The following is a 25,209-nucleotide window of genomic DNA, read 5'->3' on the forward strand; positions in this document are numbered from 1 at the left end:
GAAGCTGTTGGGTGGAGTGTTCTGTATATGTCTATGAGGTCAAGTTGGCTGATTGTGTCTTTTAGATCCTTTGTATCTTTGCTGAGTTTCTTTCTAGATATTCTGTCCTTTACTAAGAGTGGTGTGTTGAAGTCTCCTACTATTGTGGAACTGTCAGTTTCTCTTTTTAGGACTGTTAGAGTTTGTTTTTTGTATTTTGAAACCCTTTCATTGGGTGCATATGTATTTATTATAGTTATGTCCATGGTGGATTGTCCTTTTAATCATTATACAATGCCTTTCTTTATCTTTAATGGTGGATTTTGTTTTAAAATCTCTGAGATTAGTATTGCCACTTCTGCTCTTTTTTTGGTGGCTGTTTGCTTGATAAATTTTTTCCACCCTTTGATTTATAATAAATATATATCTTTGTTTCTAAGATGGTGTCTCTTGTAGATAGCATATTGATAAATCCTGTTGTTTTTTTTTTAAACCCATTCTGTCACTTTATGGGTGCATTTAGGCCATTTACATTCAGTGTAATTATTGATAGGTGTGAGTTTATTGCTGTCATTTTGTAGTGCTTTTTTTCCCTGTGGTGCTGATGTTTTCTTTGTTCCTCTTCTTTCCTGTGCTGAATTGCTTTTGTTTGTGGATTTTTTTTTCTGTTTTTTTTTTTTTTTTTTTTATAGATTTTGTGTTTTCTGAGACTTTTATGTTTTTCTTCTTTATTTTGATGAGTAGGTTTGTTAACTTTCTTTGTGGTTACCTTGCATGCAATTTACCCCTATTATCCTAAGTATAAACCATTCTTTTATTACTTGATAACACCTCAACTTCCTTTCCATTTGAAAGTGCTATACCTACACTGTTTATTCCCTCTTTTATTGTTTTTGACATTGTTGTCATTTACAGATTAACCTCTCTTTTTCCCTGTAGGAAACCCTGGTGGCATAGTGGTTAAGTGCTACAGCTGCATACCAGAAGATCAGCAGTTCAAATCCACCAGGCGCTCCTTGGATATTCTATGGGGCAGTTCCACTCTGTTCTATAAGGTTGCTGTGAGTCGGAACTGACTTGACGGCAGTGGGTGTTTTTTTTTTTTTTTTTTGGTTTCCTGTTGAAAATCTTTTAGTTTTGATTTATCCTGGAGTGTTCATTACCTAGGCTGGTATCTGGCTGATGCTGTCTTGTGTCGTAAATTCAGGTTGTTGTCTGATGTTGTTCGTCCTCTAACTGAAGGACACCCTTTAGTAATTCTTGTAGGCTTCGTTTGGTTTTTACATTTTCCCTTAATTTCTGTTTATCTGGAAATGTCCTAATTTCACCATCATACTTGAGTGGGAGTTTTGCAGGATATAGTATTCTTGGCTGGCAATTTTTTTCTTTCAAGGTTTTATGTATGTCATCCCACTGCCTTCTTGCCTGCATTGGTTTCTGCTGAGTAATTAGAGTTTAGTCTTATTGTTTCCCTCTGTATGTGACTTTTTGTTTTTCTTGAGCTGCTCTCAGGATTCTTTCTTTGTCTTTGGTTTTAGCAAATGTGATTATGATATGCCTTGGTGATTTTCTTTTGGGATCTATCCTATAGGGGCTCATTGAGCTTCTTGGATGGTCAGCTTTTCATCTTTCATGATATTAGGGATGTTTTCTGTCAGCAATTCTTCAATGATACTGAGTTTTTCATTTTCTTCCCCTGTTCTGGAATTCCGATTACTCACAAATTTTGGCTTTTTATTGTATCGCACATCGTTCTCAGGGTCTCTTCATTTGTCTTCATTCTTTTCTCTGATTTTTCCTCAAACAAAGTGGTATGCAAGCATTTGTCTTCAGATTCGCTGATCCTGTATTCTCATTGTTTCAACCTGCTTCTCAAAACTTCTATGACACTGTCCATTTCTGAAATCTTGTTGTTTATCTTGTGGATTTCCAATTACTGTTTTTATATGATTTCTAGTTGTGAGTTTATTTTGACATTTTGTTCCTGTATTATTTTCCTGAATTCTTCCATTGTTTTGTCTGTCTTTTCCATGATTTTGTCTGTATTGGCCATGATTTTGTCTTTGTTTTGCACATGTTTATTTGCTTTTTCCTTCAACTCTTGGATATCCCTGAATATTAGAGATTTGAATTCCCTATCAGGCAGTTCCAGTGCCTTTTGTTCTACTGGAAGACCATCTAGTGTTTTATTTTGGATGCCTACTGGAACTATCCTGTCCCTTTTTTTTTTTTTTTTTAATGTTTTGATATTGTCTGCTGTCTTCAGGACATTCAGTAATTATTTTCTTTGTTTAGTGATTGTATATTTATTTGTTTTGTCCCACTTTTCTTTGTTTTATATGGTTATGTCTGAGCTGGCACACTGGGTGTTCTTTGCTGTTTGCTTGTCTGTGGGCACAGTTCTTCTCACCACCTTGTCCAATGGGCAGGGCTAGTCACTCAGCTATGGTGCAGCAGGGCAGGTCCAGTGAAAGGGGAGGGGCTGAGATGGGTCATTTGTGGCACACACTGGGGTTGACAGTGTAGGGCCAGGGGTCAGTGCAGGGCAGGTACCAGGAGACCTTGCCTGTGTAGCCCAGAGTTTCAGTGCTCAGCACACAGTGCAGATAGGAAGGAGGGAGGGGGAAGATTGTAATGTGTGGAGCTATGTGGGTGTCGGAAAGAAGAGAAAGGAGAGAGAAACAGGAGCCAAAAAAAAAAAGTACTGAGGGATCCTGGCATTGAAGTGGCGCAGACCTGGGGAAGCCTTGTGCAGGTGGCTCTCTAGCCTGGTGGTGAGGCACAGCTGCCAAGTAGGGACAAATATGGCACACACAGCTAGGTGGGTGGGACGAGGGAAAAGAAGGAAGGGAGAGAGATAAGAAACTAGATTTTAAAAAGAGAGAGAGAGAAAAGCCCACACAGCTAGGTGGTTGGGAGAAAGGAATGGAAGGAATGCAGAGACAAGAAACTGAGGGGAAAAAAAAGATGCCAGGTGGTTGGGAGGAAGGAAAAGAAGGAAGATAGATACAAGATGCCGAGAAAAAAAGGAAAGGAAAAAAAGAAAAAATGCCCCAAGGAAGCCCACCAGAAGCAGATCGCTAGCCAAGCAGTGCTGCACAGCACCTCAAGAAAGAGCAGAAGATGGCACATGGCACCAGGCGTTCAGGAGAAGTGTAAGGAAGGAAGGTAGAGAGAGACAAGAAACCAAGAAAAAAGAAATGCCCCAGGGGAGCTACTAGAAGCAGGTCCCCAGCCAAACAGCACTGCACAGCCTGTCAAGGAGCAGAGATGGCACCTGGTGCCAGTTGTTCAGGAGAAGTGTAAGTTAAGGAAATAAGGTAGAGAGAGACAAGAAACAAAAAAAAAAAAAAGTGCCCTGAGGGAGCCCACTGGTATGGTGGTACAGACTGGGGAAGTGGCTCCCTAGCTGAATGGCACTGCACAGCCCATCTAGAAGGAGCAGAGATGGCATCAGGTGTTCAGGAGATGGTAGAGACAAGACACTGGCAAAAGAAAGTTAAAAAAAAAAAAAAAAAAAACACCTCCAAGGAAGCCCACTGACTTGGCATAGCCCATCTAGAAGGACCAGAGATGGCACACAACACCGGGTATTCAGGAGACAGGAAAAGAAAGAAGGTAGAGAGAGATGAGAAATCAAGAAATGAAGAAAAACAAAAGGGAAAAAAAATGCCTCCAGGGAGCCCACTGGTGTGGCAGCATGGACTGGGGAAGTGGTTCCCTAGTCAAAAGGCACTTCACAGCCTGTCGAGAAGGATGGAGATGGCATACAGAACCAGGTGTTCCAGAGAAATGAAAGAATGGAGGTGAGAGAAGAAACCAAAAGAAGCTGAAAAAAGCAACAACAGCAACAAAAAATGGCACTGAAGGAACCAACTGGTGTGGGCGGGGTGAATCCAAGCGGCACAGAGCCAGCACCTCCCCATCCAAACAACTGCGGCCTGCCAGAAAGCAGTGGTGGCCGAACAGTGGGAAGAAGGGGGGGTGGGGCGGGAAAGCATGTATTGCTGGTTATCAGGTGCGCTGTCTCCTGCTGGGAGCTCTGTGAACCTGCCTTCCCATACTCCCGGTCCACCAGTGTTGGTGGCTGAAGAGTCCAAGATGGCAAATCCATGCTGTGTTAGCCAATAGGAGACCTCCACTTCGTATCTCCCCTTGCTCTATGTTCTTTGTCAGTTTCTTATTCCATTCAGTGCTTGGGTGAGTTTCTTTATGCCTTCCTCTGGTGCTAAGGGTTCCAAGATTAACATTTATCTCTGTTTTACTTAGTTTTTCGGGTCTTTGCTGTAGAGGGATGGCATGATACTTCTGTCTAGCGCCATGTTCTTACCTCCTCCACTGTTATCCTTCAATCCAAGACTTCTGAAGTGACTGTTTTCCCCTGTTCCTCTCTTGCATCCCAGAAAGATAATTTTTAAAACAGAAGCCAAGTCATATCTATCCTTGGCTCATAACCTTTCAGTCGCTTCTTACGTCAATCAGAGTAAAATCCTCAGAAGAGACATATATCTTGAAAACGTGTATAAAATAGCCTGTCACTTTTATCCCCATACCCTGCTGTATTTTTTTGTATCTCTTATCACTAACTGACATACATTTGCTTGGTTATTTATTAAGTGGTCTTTCCACCAATAGTATGTAAGCTACATGATAGCAGGGACTTTGCCGTTCTGCTTTCCATCCCTAACATCTAGAACAGTGCCTAGCATAAAGTAGTAAATGAATGAATAAAGTAGAAGTGGGCAGTTATTACCCTTACTGTATAGATTAGGAAACTGAGAGATTGAAATTACCTTAAAGCAAAAACCGAACCCACTGGCATCTGACTTTATAGATTAGGAAACTGAGAGAGTGAAATTACATTAGGAAACGAAAAACAAATAAAGAAATTACTTATTTAATGTTATTCAGGAGTACAACCCTGGTCTTCTGATTCTCTTTTTCTCTCCTTATCTTTCTTCCTCCGTCCTTCACCTCTTCCAAAACCCATACGTAGACATAAACATACACACAGAGACATAGGCAAATACAGAATGGACTAGGAACAATTCTCCTAACTGATGCAAGTATGACCACCAACTACCCTGTTCCCTATAATTTTTAACCACTTTAGTCATATCATAGTTTATAAACTGTATTTCATATATGTATGTATAAAACATACCAGTGATCATGAAGGTGGCACAGGAAGATCACCGTGAATCACAGCCAACTCAACAGCAACTAGCAACAACAGCGTGTGTTTGTGTGTGTGTGCATAAAATTACAGAGATTACATAAAACCCTAGTGGTTCAGAATTAAATGAAGATGGCATCCAAGTAAAGATTCATTATATTGGAATTAGGCATTTTTATATAAGCCTTCCTTTGTGGTCATTTAAGGAGCCTTGGTGGCGCAGTCCTGGTGGCATAGTGGTTAAGAGCTACAGCTGCTAACCAAACTGTCAGCAGTTTGAATCCACCAGCTGCTCCTTGGAAACCCTATGGGGTGGTTCTACTCGGTACTATAGGGTCACTGTGAGTTGGAATCAACTCCACAGCAACAGGTTTGGTTTTTTTTGGTGGCGCAGTGGTTAAAATGCTCACCTGCAAACTGAAAAGTTGGCAGTTGGAACCCACGAGCCACTCTGTGGGAGAAAGATGTGGCAGCCTGCTTCCATAAAGATTTACAGCTTTGGAAACCCTATTGGGCAGTTCAGTTCTACTCTGTCCTATAAGGTTGCTGTGAGTTAGAATTGACAGCAGCAGGTTTTGTTGTCATTTGGCCTTTTTGAATACATGAAAATAAAGAACATATTTTTCTTGCCAGAGTATATGTATTTGGGGGCTAGAGCCCTTTGACATTTTGCTTAAGAAAGCATTTTGTTAGGTCCTGCCTGCATTGCAACAGGCCCTGAAGATGAATTTTGTGCAAATGATTATGTCCAAGAATTGAGGTTGTTTCAGTCAGAAGTCTCACCTCCCCGTTCTCAGAATGAATTAGAGAGCTCCCCCCGCCTCCGCCCAGCAGACAAGGGTGTGTAAGGTTAATTGCTCTTTCTATATAGATATCAATTGCCTTTTCAAAGGGCCACCCACTGGGATTTGCCACTTGTCAGTTTGTCTGAAAACTAGCTGAATGTGTGGGGTCGGGGAGGGAGAGGCCCAGTTTTGTTGTCAACCTAGTTGACCCTTTAGTTTTGGCTAAGGCAAAAAAAAACAGCTTTTAGGCCCTTTCAGTTACTGAGTAGCTGACTACAGAGTTAGCGGGGGTGGGGCGGGCTTTAATGTTATCGCTGTTGTTTTAACTTAAAAACTGAGAAACTTAGTGATAAGACCCCAAGTCCACAGTATATGCTCAACTTGTAATACTACTTTCTTTCACCTCCTCTTTCAGAAAGCAGTAGGCATAACATCAAGCCGTAACTTTAAAAGCAGATTAAATAATAAAAGGAAACCCAAGATACACTGAAAGTAACAAGGCCAATGTCAGATGATCATTTGTTCATCAAGTAGTTAAAACTTTTAATAATGCAGAAAATGATGGTTACAGTGAATGATGGCTTTTACTTTTAAGTGAGTGCAAAATAACCGGTTATGTCAGAGGAGAAAGCAATACCAAAGTTCATTTTGAAGTTCAGACTTACAGATCAGGAGGGGAGAGTACAGGGTAATGTACAGGGTAATAAGGGAACTCTGCCTTTGTCTTGACCATGCAGCTTGGAAGCTGTGTAACCAAGGGCAAGTTACTTAACCTCTCTGAATCTCAGTTTCCTGATGATGTAAAATGAGGACAGTAAAACCAGTTATCACACAGGGCTTTAGTAGAAATTAAATGAGGTCATAGTTCTAAAAATGTTTTGCAGCCAGGAAAATGCTGTAATAGTGTATAGGATTATTGTTGTGCTTGAATAATACATTGTATACTCTTCTTACCCTCTCTACCTTCCAAAGCCACTTCTCTAAGGATTAACCAAAGTTACCCACCCCCCACCATCCTTGAAGTCTGCCTATCCCTATTGTTATAGGGTAGAATATTTTTCACTAATTAAATGGGATTTTTTTCATATGTTCCATTTCACAACCTGCCTAAGCCTTCAGAATGGCTTTCTCTGACCCCAAATTATCTTTGACTCAATGGCAACGAGTTTGGTTTTTTTTTTTTTTAATATGACCAAGAAGCTCCCTGAGACCATTAAGAGTAGAGGGATTGGGGTTGCAATGTTATTCGATTTTCCCAAATATTTTTCTGTCTGTAGTTTAAAAAAGCAACTATTTAATGAACACTAACTATATGCTAAGCACTGTATTGTACATTATTTCACTTAATCCTCACGCTACTTAAATACATTTTGTACCATTATGAGTACTTAACAGAAGAGAGGACTATAACCAGAGTAATTCAGTAGCTTGGCCGTTGTCACATACCTAATAAGTTGGCAGAGTCAGGATTTCAACCCAAACCTGCCTAATTCCATTCTCAGGCCCTTTCCATTTGCTGATTATTTACCTCCTATGTTTCCACTCATTTTGCATGTCTGTGTTTGCCCTTCTATCTCTTTACATTTTTATCCTTGGTGAAGAGTAGAATATGGGGCCTATAGCAAAGATTACTAAGGTATGGTTCCTATGCTTGTAACACTATAATAATCTACTGGCAGAATGATACAGACAAACAAATCACTGTATCACGTGGAAGAATTTAAGAGGTCCATAAGAGAGAAAGCATCAGTCTACTCACTTATAAACTAAGAATAATAAATACTCTACCTTATAAGGCTGTGGTTATGATAATGTTCAGTTATTTAGCAAAGACACTGACTCGTATTAAGGGCTCAGTATATGAAATCTGTGATGGTGCTGAACAGTCCCAAGGTAGTAACTAGAATATAGAGCTGGAAAAGCAACTTGAAGCTAGGTTTTGAGAGCCTTGAATGCTAGTCCAGAGAGTTTGGAACTTCTGCTTTATAGATGCATTTGTACCAAGCTCAGTAATCATTCTGAAAAGAAATTAGAGCTGATGCTATTTTGCATTACCTTTCAAATTTCATTGTAAGTGAGATGGAGTTGGTGGAAGCAATTGGAACCAGTTTAAAGGAGTTTTGTGTTTGATGTACTAAAAGGAAATATGATATTTTCAAGTTTGATGCCCTTTATTTTTCCTTCTACAGTAATTAGTGGATGCCAAAGGCAGCAACTGGAGTCTGTGAGCTACTCCTCTCGCTACGCCCTGGGCCTCTTTTATGAAGCTGGCTTGAAGATTGATGTCCCATGGGCTGGGCAGTACATCACCAGTAATCCCTGCATACGCTTCATCTCCATTGATAATAAGAAGCGCAATATAGGTCAGTACCCCCATTATTTCCCTTAAATACAGTAACAATGGTGGGTGTAGATCATGAAAAATGCTGTTTAATCGAGTGTTGCCATTCTGAAAGGAACAAGCATTTAACTCTAAGCCGCAAGGGATAAAACTTAATGTCACATTTGGCCAATAATAAAATATACTGTGAAACCAGGGAAGTTTTTCAGAAAATCATTCGCCACATGGTTTGTATTACTCAGTTCATGAAAATAGTGTCAGAAGATTCAAGATTTCAGAACAGTCCAAGTTCTGCTTTAATGTGGATCCATCTATATACAAATGTGTCTCTAATCATTCTTTCCTTGGTAGAGTTTGTTGTTTTATTTTTTTTAATTTGATAAATGCTGCTCTTTCCACTTCCCAGGCTAGGTTAAAAAGTAAATTTTACTATGCTGTGTAAAATTCTTCACTTGAATATAATCTTGTTATTTTTTACATTTCATCTGGAAGAATAAGTAAAATATCTTCATATACCATGTAGCTAAAATGATAGGTAAGGTGTTTTGTAAGAGCTTTACTAGAATGTGATAAAACTTACACTCACCTTTTTTGTTGAAAATAGTTATGAAAATTAGATTTGAACTGCAAGAAAAACATAACTGATTTATTTTAGGCATAAAGGTGAAAATGTGTTCTTATTTACATGTTGTGGTGGCCCCTGAGACACTGTTTTATGTGAAATAATCTATAATGATCCAAAACAACTAAACTCATGTAAGGAATTGTCGTTTCAATTTGTTATGGTGTTTTATGAGGCAGCAATGGTTTCATCAAGCCATTAGTTAGAAGTCTTAGGTGATAAAATCACCATCTAATGTCTCTTGGCTGCCAGAGCTTTATAATGATAGAACTGGGCTGGAGTATGGTTTTTATATCAGAGCACATAATCTTAGAAAAATGTTTCTTTTATAACTTAAAACTCCCTAAGGGCTGGAATGTTTATGTTAATGTTATGCCAAATATATGTACAATCGGCAGTTCATGAAAAGCCCTATACCAGCAATGGGCTAACCATTATTTTTAACTCTAAATTGCTTTGTTCTGAGAGAAGGAAAATAGCCGTTGGTCTTCTCATTACATGCCATCAATTAGACATTATCTTTGGGGTATTGCTTTAAAAGATACAATATCTGTTAGAGTCCATTCATCTGTCTGTAACACAAAAAACAATCTAAACGTCTTTAAACAATAAGAACATTTGTTATATTACCTAAGAGGAAGAGGTTGAGTAGGCCCCAGGATTGGTTGATTCACGAACTGAGCAATATCTTCAAGGACCTAGGGTTCATCCTTTTCTGCTCTCTGCTACTCTTGATATTGACATCATTCTCAGAGGACTGGTGACAAGATGGCAGTAGCTGTTGGAGTCACATCTACACCCAACAACATGTGTAGGAAGAAGAGGAACTATCACTGCCATCATCCTTTTCTAAGAGTCGAGGAAATCTTTCCAGAAGCCCCTCAGCTGACTTCTCCTTGTATCTCATAGGCCAAAATTGGGTCACTTGACCAATCTTAAACCAATCACTGACAAAGAGAGTATAATTAACTTGATAACCTACAGGAATCAAGTCTACTTCTGGACCTGGAACCTGAATAAAAGAGGGATTTGTTAGGAAAAAAGAAGGGGGTAATGGATGCTGGGTTGGCAACCAGTAGTGCCAATTATCTTCAAGTAGAGTCACATCTCATGTGGGAGACGAAGTTCTAAAGTTGGCACTTGAAGAGAATAATCACATATACTCAGAATTACCTTTGAAAATCTTGTCTTAGCTGGGTTCTCTAGAGAAGCAAAACCAGTGAAGTGTTTATATATAGAGAGAGAGAAAGAGAGAGACAGAGAGATTTATAGCAAGGAAATGGCTCACATGGTTGTAGAGGCTGGAAAGTCCCAAGTTTGTGGATCAGGCTGTAGGCTTCTCCTGACTCATGCAGCTGCAGGGGCTGACAAACCCAAGGTCAGCAGGTAAGCTGGCAGGCCGCTGGCTCACAGGCTGTGGAGGCTGACAAATCTCAAGATTGAAAGGTAAACTGCCCGCTCAAGTCCCAAGAACAGGAGGTCAGATGAACAGAAGCCAGATGCAGGATTCAGAGAGAGCAAAGGCCCATGAGCTCTGCTAGAAAGTCCAGATACATTAGATGTACCCCACACCCCCAGGGAAACTCCCTTTCAACTGACTGGCTGCTCATAGCAGATCTCATCATGGAGGTGATTATATTACATCAGATCTCATTATGGAGGTGGCTACATCATTACATAGCTGCCAAACTGCATCATAACTGCCAAACCCCTGAGAATCATGGCGCAGCCAAGTTGACCATTATAATCCCTTAAAACTACATAACATTTTGAAAAGCCATATCAACTTTCAGTAAGTTCAGTACAGTCATTTTTCCAATATTCAGTAGATTTCAGTTTCTTTGGGTGAGGCCAGATAAAATAATTGATTTGCATTTATGGGTCAGAGTGATATTTTCTGTTATATGAAAGGCATATAGGAAGGAAGCTATATAGGAAGGAAAGAAATAACAGAGTCATACGTCCTAACAGAGTAAACCCAGGCATACAAATAGGGTGGGATCGTGGGTGAGAGCTCCCCTACTACAATGTAGTAGCAATTTATAAAATCAGAGTTATGTAAATTTGAAAGAGTACAACATAAAAATATTAATAAACTCACATTATTGGCAGTATTTTAAATAACAGAAACACAAAAATAATTTTTTTTTTTTAAGTTAACAGTCACACAATTTTAAAGCCGATGGGCCATGTGAATTGGAAGCCATGTTTTTGCTATGATCTGTGGTGTTACTTCTTCAGCTGGCAAAGAAATATCTGCTTTTCTTTGTCAGTTTTATGGAAAATTAATCTTGGATTATGCAGGTTTTAAATTATGCGAGGCCTTCAGTAATAGTCTTCCCTAACATTAAATCTAACTGCCTTGCATTTATTTTTCTCACTCTCTGGGGGGCAAGGTGCTAACTATGTCTAGTGGAATTCACATGGTAATATAAATGCCCATATAATGTAACTTCACTGTGTTTTATTGATACGGATATTTAACTAGGTCTGTAAGACATGTTTCTTTATGCTACTAACACTACCCTACACCCAACTTTTCTTTGAGGCTTTTGATTGAAGCAAGAATTAATGCTGTAACACACACACTCAACTAATGAGCATTTACGCCTGTCAAGATAGGGCAGCAACAAGACAGACAAAGGCTGGCAGGGTTGTGATCACAAAATACAGTCTGTTGTTAAGTCTTGAAGAGAACAATAGGATAAGGGATTAGTGGCCTAAACCAGACAAAAGGTCAAGGAGTAATCGTTTGTCAGATGTCAGGAGTAGGCAGTTTGTGCAGAAGGCCAGAACCAGAACCAAAGTCTCTTCAGACAAAAGGGGTAAAATTCCAAGATGTACTAGACCCAACTTCAAGTACCAGTAATTATGGCATGATCCAATAAATATACTTAGGTTTATTTTTTCCAAAATGTGTTCCATGGAACAGTAGTCCATTGAGATGCTGTAGACTTTAACCATATTTTATAGAGTTTGAGGGAATATTATCATTTTAAAGGATATTCCTACAGAAAGCCTTTTTACTTCATTAAACCTAGAATTTCCCCAATGTGTTATGCCATAGAATATTTTATTTGGCCATTTCATCTATTCACATCCCACAGAAATGATTTCCCAAGAGAAACCCTGACCTTGACGTGCTTCATACCTGGGAAGGAACTCTAGGCCAAAAAAAGGAGTGGAGGGCCCTCTGCTCCTGAAGGCATCAATAGGGAGGTACCTGAGATTATTTAGAGATGAAAGAACCCTTGTTACAGAAGAACTCAAATCTTGGTGTGATTAGAATTTGAGACAATTTAGATTAAAATAAGGGCTTTATCATCAACGTGCAATATTTATTTTTAATGACTGATAAGATTGGCATAGTGGGAAAAATTTGGACTCAAAAGACCTTGATTCAAGCTCTGGCTCTGAAACTCATTAGCAACGTGACCTTGAATAACCTTGTGTTTGTAATGCTAGTTGTTGTTACAAATACACTCAACCATTTTAATGGCCTGAGCATGACAGAAATGTATTTCTTGCTCATGTAAAGTCCAAACAGGTTGGTAGGTAACTTTCTTCAAAAGGGTAATTCAGGGCCCTAGGCTTGTTCCGTCTTTTAACTCTGCCAACTTCATAGGGTACCTTACAAAGCCGCTGTACTTATAGGCATCGAATCAGTGGGTAGAAAAAAGAATGAAAGAGAACACATTGGAGGTTTTTAGGGCTGGGCCTAGAAATGGTGCACATCTGTCTGTTCACACTCTGTTGGGTAGAACACAGTCGTGTGTCCACATCTACCATATTTTTTTGCAAGTCACGCGTGCATTATACATTTTTTTCAAACCATGCAACCCACCCCCCCCACATTATTTTCATAAGCACATTATGCCATTTTTTTTTTTACATGTTACTGACTTCAGTTGACGCTAAGAAGACATAATTAAACTATAAAGTAAGACCTAACATAACCTAATGGTTTCACATAAGATGATCTGGTTTTCGTATTCAACTGTTGAGTTAATGTACTATAATTATTAACTGAAATTAATAGAAACACACAATTTTGATTGTTTATTTTCCAATCACTGGGGGACTACCAAACTCTATCCATGACTTCTTGACCATGGCTTATACGTTTGTTACACAATTATGATCAAAAGTAGTGTTTTTGGTCTATTTTTATACACATACCCAAACCAAACTCACTGCTGTAGAGTCAATTCCGGTTCACAGGGTTCCCAAGGCTGTAAACCTCTATGGAAGCAAACTGCCACATCTTTCTCCCATGGAGCCATTGGTGGTTTTGAACCACTGACCTTTCAGTTAGCAGTCAATCGCTTTAACCATTGTACCACCAGGGATCACCAGGGATCCTTTTTTATACACATAAGCAGGAGGTTAAAGAAAATGAATGGAATGGAAGAGAATAAACAATATGATTTCTCTGTAATCTGGGAGGACAGGTAAATGAGACCAAAATTCACTCCTGGAAATGTCACAAGACGTGTGGTACATGTGTAGGCACGCTATGCCAAAACTGTTTTAGTTAATTTCATTATTTCCACACATTATATGTGTGGGCACATTATTTGCAAAAAATGCAGTATATGGAAGGGAAACTGGAATTGTAGTCTACCTATGTATGTAGGAAGAAAAAGTAGGTTAGGTGAATATCTCAGTCTCAGCCAAAATACTTAGTTTAGGTCTTTCTGGTAAAAGGAGCAGATTAGACTTACATGGATGTTAAATAAGTTTCAAGATAAACATGGATCATTCAACAGGTAGTTGCCATCTAGGGCAAAACTAAGACTTATTCCAAGCCTGGGTCCAGACACAGCGGGAAAGAATTCTACCAGTGATTGGCAATATCTGTCATGTAGAAGGCATAGGGAATAGTGCCACAAATGGGATACGTTTACCTCCCAAGAAAGTCTGTGAGTTCCCTCCCAAGATCTTGAATTTAGAGTCAGAAGGTCCTGAAGTCAGACTACCTGGATTCAACTCAGTTCTATACCACTTACTATCTGTGTGATGTTAGGCAAATAGCAAACCATCTGTTTCCTCATCTGTAAGTTAAGGAAAATAACACCAACCCCAAAAGCTTTATTGAGGATTAAAAGGTTTGAGATTATAAAGAGCTTCACAGGGCATATAGCAAATAATAAATTAGTGTCTAAACCCATTGCCATTGAGTCGATTCCAACTGATGGTGACCAGGACAGAGTAGAACTGCCCCCATAGGGCTTGCAAGGAACAGCTGGTGGATTCAAACTACACACCTTTAGGATAGCAACCGAGCTCTTAACTACTGCACCACCAGGGTTCCTAGGATATCTATTAACATAATTTTTAATTTCAGTGTTTTATTTAGATAGTATTCTCCAAAGCAATAGACATAAATATAAAAGCCTAACTTAGATGAATACAGCCCTCTGTTATCCATGTAGATAAGAATCAAACCAACCAAACCAAACCCAGTGCCGTCGAGTCGATTCCGATTCATGATGACCCTATAGGACAGAGTAGAACTGCCCCATAGAGTTTCCAAGGAGTGCCTGGCGGATTTGAACTGCCAACCCTTTGGTTAGCAGCCATAGCATTTAACCACTACGCCACCAGGGTTTCCAGACAAGCATCAGGGTAGATTAAATAAGTAAAATTACAAGTAACCCTGAAAATGATTGGTCTGGATTTTGGCATCCTTTGTTGCATAGTGGTTAAGAGCTCCAGCTGCTAACCAAAAGGTCAGCAATTTGAATCCACCAGGCGCTTCTTGGAAACTCTATGAGGCAGCTCTACTCTGTCCTGTAGGGTCACTATGAGTCAGAATTGACTCGACAGCAATGGGTTTAGTTTTTTGTGGTTTGTTGTTCACCATCTGGAAGAATGCTAATGATCAGTAAAATAGCCGATAGGCAGCAGCCTGAGGAGATTAATACAATCTGCAACTTCAGAAATGTGATGGTCAGTAACCATAGATACATAGTATCCAGTATATGATCAAAGAAAATAATTCAACACGTCTAAAACGAAAACAAACAAATGAACAAACTTTTTCACTGTGTGGAATTTATCCTTGTAAGGAATTTATTGTTAGGATTCTTCAGTAACAAACACTAAGGTAATGTGGCTGTTTTTACAAAAGATACAGAAATTTTATTCCATATGGTTGTTTATTACACCAACTCTTTATAAAAACCAAGGGCATAATATGAAATCCTGTAAATAATTGGGTTGGGCCGGGGCTGTAAATCCAGTAACCTTGAGTTCACCTCCGGGAGTTCATGATATTCCAATAAAACAGACATCCATGCAATTGACAGCACAAAATGGTCTACCTTAGGATTTGAAAACGAAGAATTATTTGAGCTTGCAGAAAATGCAATCCAGAGAGGTAGAACTTTATAAAGTAGAACAAAAAACGAAAAGCGAGAAGAAGGAGGAGAGGGGAAAAGGGGGGAGAAGGGAAGGAAAAGAATGGTAATGAAAAGCTGTCAGATTTCCAGTTTAGGCTTTTGTTTTAAAATCTTAAACAGCTCCACAGAAACAGAGCTCTCAGATAAAACAGCAATCACCATCTTAAAATAATAACAAGTAGAAACCAGTTGCAAAATTCATAGTATTATGTCCTCTATATAATAGACATAAAAAAAATATAATAGACATTGTCATTTATAATTCAATTATATAACTGATGCTTCCCATATAAATCTCTTAAGACACTTTAACAGCAGTCAAATGCTAATTCCAAATATCCATCTCATTGTTACATTGGTGCTATAGAATATCACATGATTGTAATATCAGATCTTGGGATGCTCCCTCACAGTGGGGAAAATATATACGTGTGTGTATATATATAAAATACACATATAAAATATATATATGTATATATAAAAATAAATGTTTGTTGTCATTTAAATTAATAGACACAAGTTATTTTCTCATAATATTTTTATTTCACATAATATTTCCCACTTTTAAAAACAAAAACATACATTCATTAGAGAATGAACTAACTCAGCCCATTTTGTAGGGAGAACACTTGTGCCCAAGTAAAAACAAGCAGCAGACCGCTTTCAGCCTCTGGTTTCCCTGTCAAGCTATCCTCAATGGCAAAGATTTACTTCCAGGATAACACTCAGCTTCCCACTTGCCAAACAAGTTAATTCAGTATGAAACTCAGTGCCAGAGATGAAGGGAAAGTGGAAAAGCAGCAAAAAATATATATATTAAAAATAAATTTTATTAAATATATCCTGTGGAGTATGTTATTGGGTAAAAAATATCCTATGGAAGCTTCTTTCAGCAAAATTGAATACTCAATATTTGATTTATGTTTTCATTCTCAAAGTGTTTAATTGAACAAATGTTTACAAATATGTATTGAATACTTTCTCTGCGTTAGGCATCATGCTGAGCACTGGGAATTCAATAGCCTCTGCCCTTGTGGAACAGTAAGTTTCATGAATTTACTCAAACGAGAAATTTTGAAGGGAACAGGCCCACAAGACTCTGTTGAACAAGTGACTTGGAGTCAAGTAAGAGTTCTCAAGAATATAAAGGGATACACTGATTTCTCTGGTATATACAGTGTTGGAAGAAGTATAACCAGAAAGCTCCTTAGAAGTGAGGATAGCATGACTTCATCTCACTTACTTTGGACATATTATCAGGAGGGGCCAATCCCTGGAGAAGGACACCATGCTTAGTAAAATAGAGGGTCAGTGAAAAAGAGGAAGACCATCAACAAGATGGATTGACACAGTGGCTGCAACAGCGGGCTCAAACATAGCATTGATTGTAAAGATGGCACAGGACTGGGCAACCTTTCATTCTCTTATACAAGGTAGTTCAACAGCACCTAACAACAACAACATATACAGTGTTAACCAACACCTATGATCAAAACATGTGACAAGATTATAAGTTTTTTAAAGAATCCATGAACCCAGTAATCTCCTTTCTTTAATCAGAATCGACTGACTCGAAGGCTTTGTGTTTGTTTTTCTTTTTTGGTTTAGGTGAGGAAATGAAAAATGGAGGCTATAGAACATTTAGACCCATGAATAAATCAGAAACTTTAGTATGGCCTATTATTTAATTTTCTCCTGAGGCTCTTAAAAATTCAGTAGATGCCAGTAACTTACGAAATGTCCAAGAACTAGCGAGCAGAAGGGTAAAGAAAGTCTGGAGTCTACAACCACTTGGCATTTCTGCAGCTATAAACAATTCCAAATTACAGATTTATATAGCATCCACACTAAGAAGTAAATCACAAAGTTTAAATATCCTTAGTCCCTTTTTGTGTCAACATTCTAGCTTTGTGTTCTGCCCACCCCACCCTCTGAGAGTTGTATTCATTTGTATTGGCCTAAACCTGTGACTGTCAGACAGAGATTTACAGAAGACCTTCAGGTTGGCTAAGAATTGGTCCAGAACATAAGAGCCAGATGTGTTGGTGACCTAGTGTAGTTTCTATCCAATATTCATGGGGGAGAAGGTGAGAATGAGAATCAGATGACTGTTTATGATGAATAAATGTATGGATGTGAAATTTACAGGTCATAGATGAGAGCAACAGAAAATGCTAACAGACTTATCGCTGCTGCCAATTTAGAACAGAAACAGCAAGGAGAAATCCCGCTGTCTGTTGGCTTTGTAAGGAGGTGAGAAAGGCAAAAGCAAACCAAGGAGGAAAGAATTAGCATGGGGTGCACAGGTAGCAACTACTACCATCCCACTGGCTTCCCCCACTAATAAAGGTCAAGTAACAAGGTATGTAGCTATTCTCTAAAGAAGAAACTGCTGTATTAAATGTAATAGCAGCTAATTTTTGCTATTTATAATCACAATCCTTTTAACGGGTTGGTTCTTTTGTCTGCTAGTACCTAAAAGAGACTAGATGCCAGTTTGGGAGTGGGAGCAAGGAGAGCTAAATTACTCTGTTTAATTGAGGAGAAAATTTCAGACAATGGGGAGGGGAAGGAGCAAAGAAAGGGAAAGAGAAAGAAAAAATGCTGACTGCTGAGAGCTATGGCTTGACCTGAGGGGTTATTGTATAGATTTTTAATTTGCTGTGGAGTTTACTTCATGACCCCTTGCTGTAATCTCTAAAGCTTTAACACCGTTCTGATATGAGCGATAGCTTTATATCCATGGTTCCTTTTTAGTGGAAGCTTGATGTGTAAATCAGTGAAAGTGGGCTGTATCCATGTTATGTCCAACACCAAATCAGAGATAAAGGAACAGCACCCCTGTGCAGACAGAGAATGATGTTTTCACATAAGCAAGAGACCTGAGCCATAATAATATGATACTCCTGAAAATATAGCAAAATCACGGAGAGGACTTTGTTGTCATTCCCACAACAATCATATGAGGCATGTTCTGTTATTTAATTTTAAATTGATTAAACTGAAGACAGAAGAGTCAGGAGGCTTTCCCAAGGCTGCTCATTAGTATGTAGTGAAGTTCTGAATACACCTTATTAGTCAGGGGAACAATTCCAGTGGTGAGATTTGCCACTTCAGTGACTGTGTTGCCCATAGTGTCAGCCTATATAGCCTGTAGCTCTGCAGTCAGTGTCAGTATCATAATAACATCTAGATAAAGACCCATGAAATGCTGTTAGTGACCTCAGTAGGAGAAGAGAGGCTTGGCAGATAAGGTAAACAGTCCAGGTTTCATATTTGCCAGCGTTCTGCTCTCCTTCTTGTTCCATCAAGATAGTCCAAGCATGGGCGGAGCCAACACAGCACTACAGACAGACGCACCATGCCATCCCCTTGCAGCAAAGACCTAAAAAACTAAGTAAAATGGATACGAACGTTAATCTTGGAACCCCCTAAGTATCAAATGAAGGAATTAAGAACTCGATCAAGCACTGAATGGAATAAGAAACTGACAGAGAACAGAGAACAAGAAGAGCTATGGAGTGAAGGTCCCCTACTAGCTAATGCAGCATGGATTAGCTATCTTGGACTACAGCCACCAAGAGACACAGACAGAGAGTATGAGAAGGCAATCTCAAGGAGCTCCCAACAGGAGACAGAGCACCCAGTAACCAGGGGTAAACACTTTCTCACCACCCGCCTTTCTTCCCTGCACATGGCATCTGCAGCTATCCAATGGCCGTGGTCGCTCAGCTGGACAGACACCAGCTCACTGCCACCTGGATTTGCCATCTTGGACCTCAGTTACCAAGAATCTAGGACAGGAAGTATAGGAATGCAACTTCAAGGAGCTCCCAACAGGAGACAGAGCACTTGGTAAGCAGGGAAACATGCTTACCAACCCCCTACCCTTTTTTTTTTTTTTTTTTTGGCTTTTGTTTCTCTTCTTTCACTCACCCACTTAGCTCCACACATCACATTCTCTCCCTCCCCTCCCATCTATCTGCACCATGCGCTGAGCGCCACACCCCCGAACGGCACCAACACAGTCCCTCAGACCCCGTCCTGCACTATCCCTCAGCCCTGCCCCATCAGCCCTGGCTTGTGCCACAAACTACCATCCCCACCCCTCCAGCCCCACTGGACCCACCCTGCTGCACTATAGCTGAGTGACTGACCCTGCCCACCTGGACAAGGTAGTGAGAAGTATGTCCACAGGCAAGCAAGCAACAAAACACGCCCGGCCCACCTGCCCAGACATAACCAAATAAAACAAAAAAGCAGGATGAAACAAACAAATCTACAATCAATAAATGAAGAAAATAATTCCTGAATGTCCCGGAGACAGCAGACAATATCAAAACATAAAAAAACAGAACAGTGTGACCCCAGAAAGCGACCAAAATAAAATAACACATGACCATCCAGTAGAAGAAAAAGCACTGGAACTATGTGGTAAGGGATTAAAAACTCTAATATTTAGGGTTCTTCAAGAGATGAAGGAAAATGCAGACAAAAATAGACAAAATCATGGAAAAAACAGACAAAATAGGGAAAACACAGACAAAGCAATGGAAGAATTGAGAAAATAACAGGAAGAAAATGTCAAAAAAATAAACATCTAGAAATCATACAAGAACAGCAATTAGAAATCCAAAAGATAAACAATAGGATTTCAGAAATGGAAAGTGCAATAGAAGGTTTTAGGAGCAAATTTGAAACAATAGAAGACAGTACCAGTGAAATTCAAGACAAATCCTTGGATACCACTTTGAGGAAAAATCAGAGAAAAGAATGAAGAAAAATGAGGAAACCCTGAGAATAATGTGAGATACAATCAAAAGCAAAAATGTGCATGTGATCAGAGTTACAGAGCAGGGAGAGAAAACAGAAAACACAGAGGATCATTGGAGATTTGCTGACAGAAAACTTCCCTAATATCATGAAAGATGAAAAGTCGACCATCCAAGAAGTTCAGCAAACCCTGTATAGGATAGAGCCCAAAAGAAAATCATCAAGATATATCATAATCACACTTGCTAAAACCAAAAGACAAAGAAAGAATCCTGAGAGCAGCTCAAGAAAAAAGAAAAGTCACACACAGATGGGAAATAATAAAGTTTAAAAAAGTAAAAAAAAAAAAAAAACTTTTTTTAAGCTCGGATTATTAGGCAGAAACCATGCAGGCAAGAAGGCAATGGGATGACATATATTAAACCTTGAGAGAAAAAAAACTGCCAATCAAGAATACTATACCCTGCAAAACTCCCACTGAAATAAAATACGATGGTAAAATTAGGACATTTCCAGGTAAACAGAAATAAAGGGATTATGTAAAAACTAAACCAAACTTACAAGAATTATTAAAGGAACAGCCTGAGACCAGAAGAACTAGATGTGCCTGGCTGCAACCAATGACTGCCCTGACAGGGAGCACAACAGAGAACCCCTGAGGAAGCAGGAGAGCAGTGGGATGCAGACCTCAAATTCTCATAAAAAGACCAGACTTAATGGTCTGACTGAGACTAGAAGGACCCTGGAGGTCATGGTCCCCAGACCCTCTGTTAGCCCAAGACAGGAACCATTCCGAAAGCCAACTCCTCAGACAGGGATTGGACCATACCGTGGGATAGAAAATGATACTGGTGAGGAGTGAGCTTCTTGGATCAAGTAGACACATGAGACTATGTGGGCAGCTCCTGTATGGAGGGGAAATGAGAGGGCAGAGGGGGTCAGAAGCTGGCTGAATGGACACAAAAATAGAGAGTGGAGAGAAGGAGTGGGCTGTCTCATTACGGGGAGAGCAATTAGGAGTATATAGCAAGGTGTATATAAATTTTTGTATGAGAGACTTGATTTGTAAACTTTCTCCTAAAGAACAATAAAAATTTTAAAAATAAAACATAGGTTAAAAAAAAAAAGAATTATTAAAGGGAGTCCTTCAGTTAGAGAACCAACAACATCAGACAACAACCTGAATCTAGGACACAAGACAGCATCAGCCAGATACCAACCTAGGTAATAAACTATCAAGGATAAAACAAAACTAAAAGATTTACAGGAGGGAACCAGAGAGGTCAATCTATAAATGACGACAATGTCAGAACAATAAAAAGGGATAAACGGTATCAGTATAGAACTTTCAAATGGAGAGGAAGTCAAAGTGTTATCAAGTATTAAAAGAGTGGTTTATGAGACAATAGATAAGTGATAATTTTGGTGAAGGGTAAGACAGTACACAATACGGGGAAAGTCAGCACAGCTTGACCAAGGCAAGGTCATGGAAACTTCACAGACACATCCAAACTCCCTGAGGGGCCGAATTTCTGGACTGAGGGCTGGGGACCATCGTCTTGGGGGACATCTATCTCAATTGGTATAACATAGTTTATAAAGAAAATGTCCTACATTGTACTTTGGTGAGTAGCATCTGGAGCCTTAAAAGATTGTCATCGGCCATCTAGGGTAGTCCAATGGTCCCACCCCATCTGGAGCAAGGGAGACTAAAGAAAACTAAAGACATGGGGAAAGATTAGTCCAAAGGACTAATGGACCACAACTATCACATACTCCACTAGACTGAGTCCAGCACAACTAGATGGTGCCTGGCTACCACCACTGACTGCTCTGACAAGGATCACAATAGAGGGTTCTGGACAGAGCTGGAGAAAAATGTAGAACAAAATTCTAACTTACAAAAAAAAATCAGACCTACTGGTCTGACAGAGACTGGAGAAACCCCAAGAGTTTGGCCCCCAGACACCCTTCTAACTCAGTACTAAAATCACTCCTAAGGTTCACCCTTCAGCCAAAGATTGGACAAGCCCATAAAACAAAACAAGACTAAATGGGCACACCAGCCCAGGGGCAAGGATGAGAAGGCAGAAGGGGACAGGAAAGCTGATTACGGGGAACCCAAGGTCAAGAAGGGAAGAATGTTGACATGTTGTGGGGTCAGCAACCAATGTCACAGAACAATATGTGTATTAATTGTTCAATGAGAAACTAATTTGCTCTGTAAACCTTAATCTAAAGCACAATTTAAAACAAAAAAAAAAAGGTCCAGGCACTTTTTGGAGCATATAGGATGAAATTAGGTAAGGAGTTTATGGTTTCCTTAGATTGGTTTCTTGGCAGAAACTTGAAGTCTGATGCCTATATGGCAAGTCTCACATCTGTTTGAAAACCGTATTTTGAATTAAGACAGAATTTCTCATCCTCTGGTCCTCAAATAAAGAAAGCTTAACTTGCTTTTTCCATAATACCTGCAACCACTTCAATCTGCTGAGAGAGATGGAAATTGGTAAAAGGCTGTCTATGTGGGACTGAGCTATTTTGAAGGATCTTGAAGTTAAGTCCTGACTGCCGTCTGAAGTGAAGCTGTCAACACTCTGGGTTGTAAGCCAGGGCTCAAAATGAGGTGCTGTGCTCTGGTTCCCAGACAAGTGCCTGTTTTTCATCATTCTAGAGGCATCTCAAAACCTTTGCAAGTTGAGAACAGAATTGTAGACTACGTCAATTTCAGGCAGCTTGTGAGCCTCCGGTCCTGGGAGACACAGTAAAACTTGTTGAGCTGGATGAGAACTTGAGAAGTCTTCATTCTGGTCCATTTATATCTGGGACCACAACACTATGGCAGAGAGATAGGACCTTTCTTTTGCCTAGAGCTCCCTCAGAAAAGATTCCACCACTTTCCTCACTGTCAAAAACTTCTCCTCAGATCAATCTAAACGTCTGTTGGGCTACAGAATTGATATGCCCTGTCTGCAGAGCCTGCTGATTTTTCCAAAATTAGAAGCTATATCCTTTAATTTTTATCCTTTAACAGGAACACATGTCCATACACACACACACACACACACACATCAGTTGATCCCTCTTATCTTGATCAAGACTGAAAATAAAAGACATTAAAATTATGGCGTAACAGGAATGTGTATTTGGTGCCCAATAAATAGTTGCTGAGCCAATCATTCTTTATGCAACTCTGAGATGGCCTTCCTTGGTCCTAAAATAACGTTGAGAATTAATACTTAGCACTGGTCACCTACTTAGCAGACAAGGAAAAGAATGGCTAGTCAGCAAATTGTTCATCCCCAAGACAGTCTAGGTATCCATTACCACTGCCCTTGAAATCGTAAAATGAGCTCTCTATTTAATTGCTGAATCTGGAAGCCATTGAAAAGCATATGTGAGTTCTTAGCGATTACAGCGATGAAAAGCCTCTGTTGGATTCTCTGTACCATGACTAGAACATTGGGAATACTTGACTATAGTATCCGTGGCTTGCCCGTAATTATGGAAGTTTTATCAAGTCCTTTTCCCAAAGGGGTACAAAAGTGTTCTCAGTAACAATTTTACCATCTTCTCTGGGGTGTATACATCTGCTTTGAATGATGCCCTGTAACACAGACCTTGATTTCCAAGGTTACACTTCAAAGGATCCCACGGTTCTTTTGTGAAAGATATTTTCTTTTTAATACTTGGTTAAAGAACAACTGTGCTCCAGCTGAGGTGTTTAACTTAGCAAATATGTGATAAGCTCTGCAAATATGCCATTTCTCTGCAGCAGTTTATCAGTTATCTCTTTTTGTATCAGAATGGTATTAAGATGAAATGATGCCTTGCCATACCGATGAGTTCATATGAACCCCAGCTTACTGAGTGATGAATTCTTTATCATGTAATTCATGCTTTTATTTTTGCTATGATGGATGATCAGAAATAACCAGTATTATCCAGCATGGTGCAGTGGACTTAGGAATCACACGGACCTAGTTTCAAAGGGAAATTCAACATTTTGAATTAGATTGAACCATATGATACTGAAATTTTTGTAGGTTAAAAATGGCCGAATAACTAGAATACATGTGCTTCAACCTAATAGCTCTGTGATCATGGGTAAATGTCTTAATCACTCTGAGCTTCAGCTACCGTAACTGTGAAAAATAAAGTTAATAATGTCTCCCAGAAATATTGTAAGGATTGAATGAGATAAAACATGCAAAAAAAAAAAAAAAGCTCCTACCATAATGCCTGGCACGTAATAGACACACAGTGGATACTGTTTTATAGTTGTTGTCACATACAAATGATTTTATGGCTTCAGTCTATCAGTTATATAAACTTTTCTTCATTTTGAAAAAGGGAGGAGTAAAGAAAGTGTCAGCACTACAGGTTTTGTTAGATATTATCTTTTGTTAAAAATAATTGCACTTACATATTAGGGTGGTCAAATGATATCTCTTTACCTGAATAAGGTGCTAAACTCAGAGGACCTTAAGTTAGATGCAGTTCTTTTTTTATGGACTCTCAAATCAGTTTTTGAATAAAAATTATTAAAAAAATCTTATACTACCACGTATCTCCACAGAATAAGGTACTATGAAGTAAATTGTCCCAGAACACTCAGCAAATCAAAGGGCTGAGACTAATACAAGAGCAGGTTCCAAAGTCTGAGTACAGAATCTCACCACAGGAAATCATTTCATTGCGGTTCATAGATACTTTGTATTAGTTAGCATTTTAACTCTGTCTGGAGTCACCAATCCATCTTTTTGCCCAGACCTGACATCATTGAGTCAATTTAGCCCAAAGAGCCCTCTCGTTCATTGCCAGTGACTTTCTTGTTATTTAGTGAGCTGGGAAGGCTTTGATATGCCCTCTAAGATCCTATGTGGGCTCTGCTATTTTTAATGATCGTTGCCCCTGCAGACTTAGTATATGTGCTCATTTATATAATGAGAAGGAGCCACATGTACTGTACAGGACATTGAATTCCCCGCATAATATGAATGAATATTAAACATTGGAATCTGAAAAGAACCTATTGAAATTCCATTAATATTTATAACTGGTCTGTGGGACATGGGGAATTCTTCAGTATAAAATATTTCAAATTCATATTTGTAAGAATGAAGCAT

The 25,209-nt window shown here is 39.2% G+C and overlaps 1 protein-coding gene across 1 annotated transcript in view; it reads left to right on the forward strand.

Moving 5' to 3' along the window:
* Nucleotides 1-25,209, forward strand: part of RNLS (renalase, FAD dependent amine oxidase) — a 332,737-nt gene that overhangs the window by 264,886 nt on the left and 42,642 nt on the right. Inside the window, exon 5 of the mRNA XM_003409249.4 lies at nucleotides 8,130-8,303. Within this exon, the coding sequence (XP_003409297.3) occupies nucleotides 8,130-8,303 (174 nt within the window). The remainder of the gene's footprint in view (nucleotides 1-8,129; nucleotides 8,304-25,209) is intronic.

Source organism: Loxodonta africana, chromosome 16, assembly GCF_030014295.1.
Source record: "Loxodonta africana isolate mLoxAfr1 chromosome 16, mLoxAfr1.hap2, whole genome shotgun sequence".
NCBI lineage: Eukaryota > Metazoa > Chordata > Mammalia > Proboscidea > Elephantidae > Loxodonta > Loxodonta africana.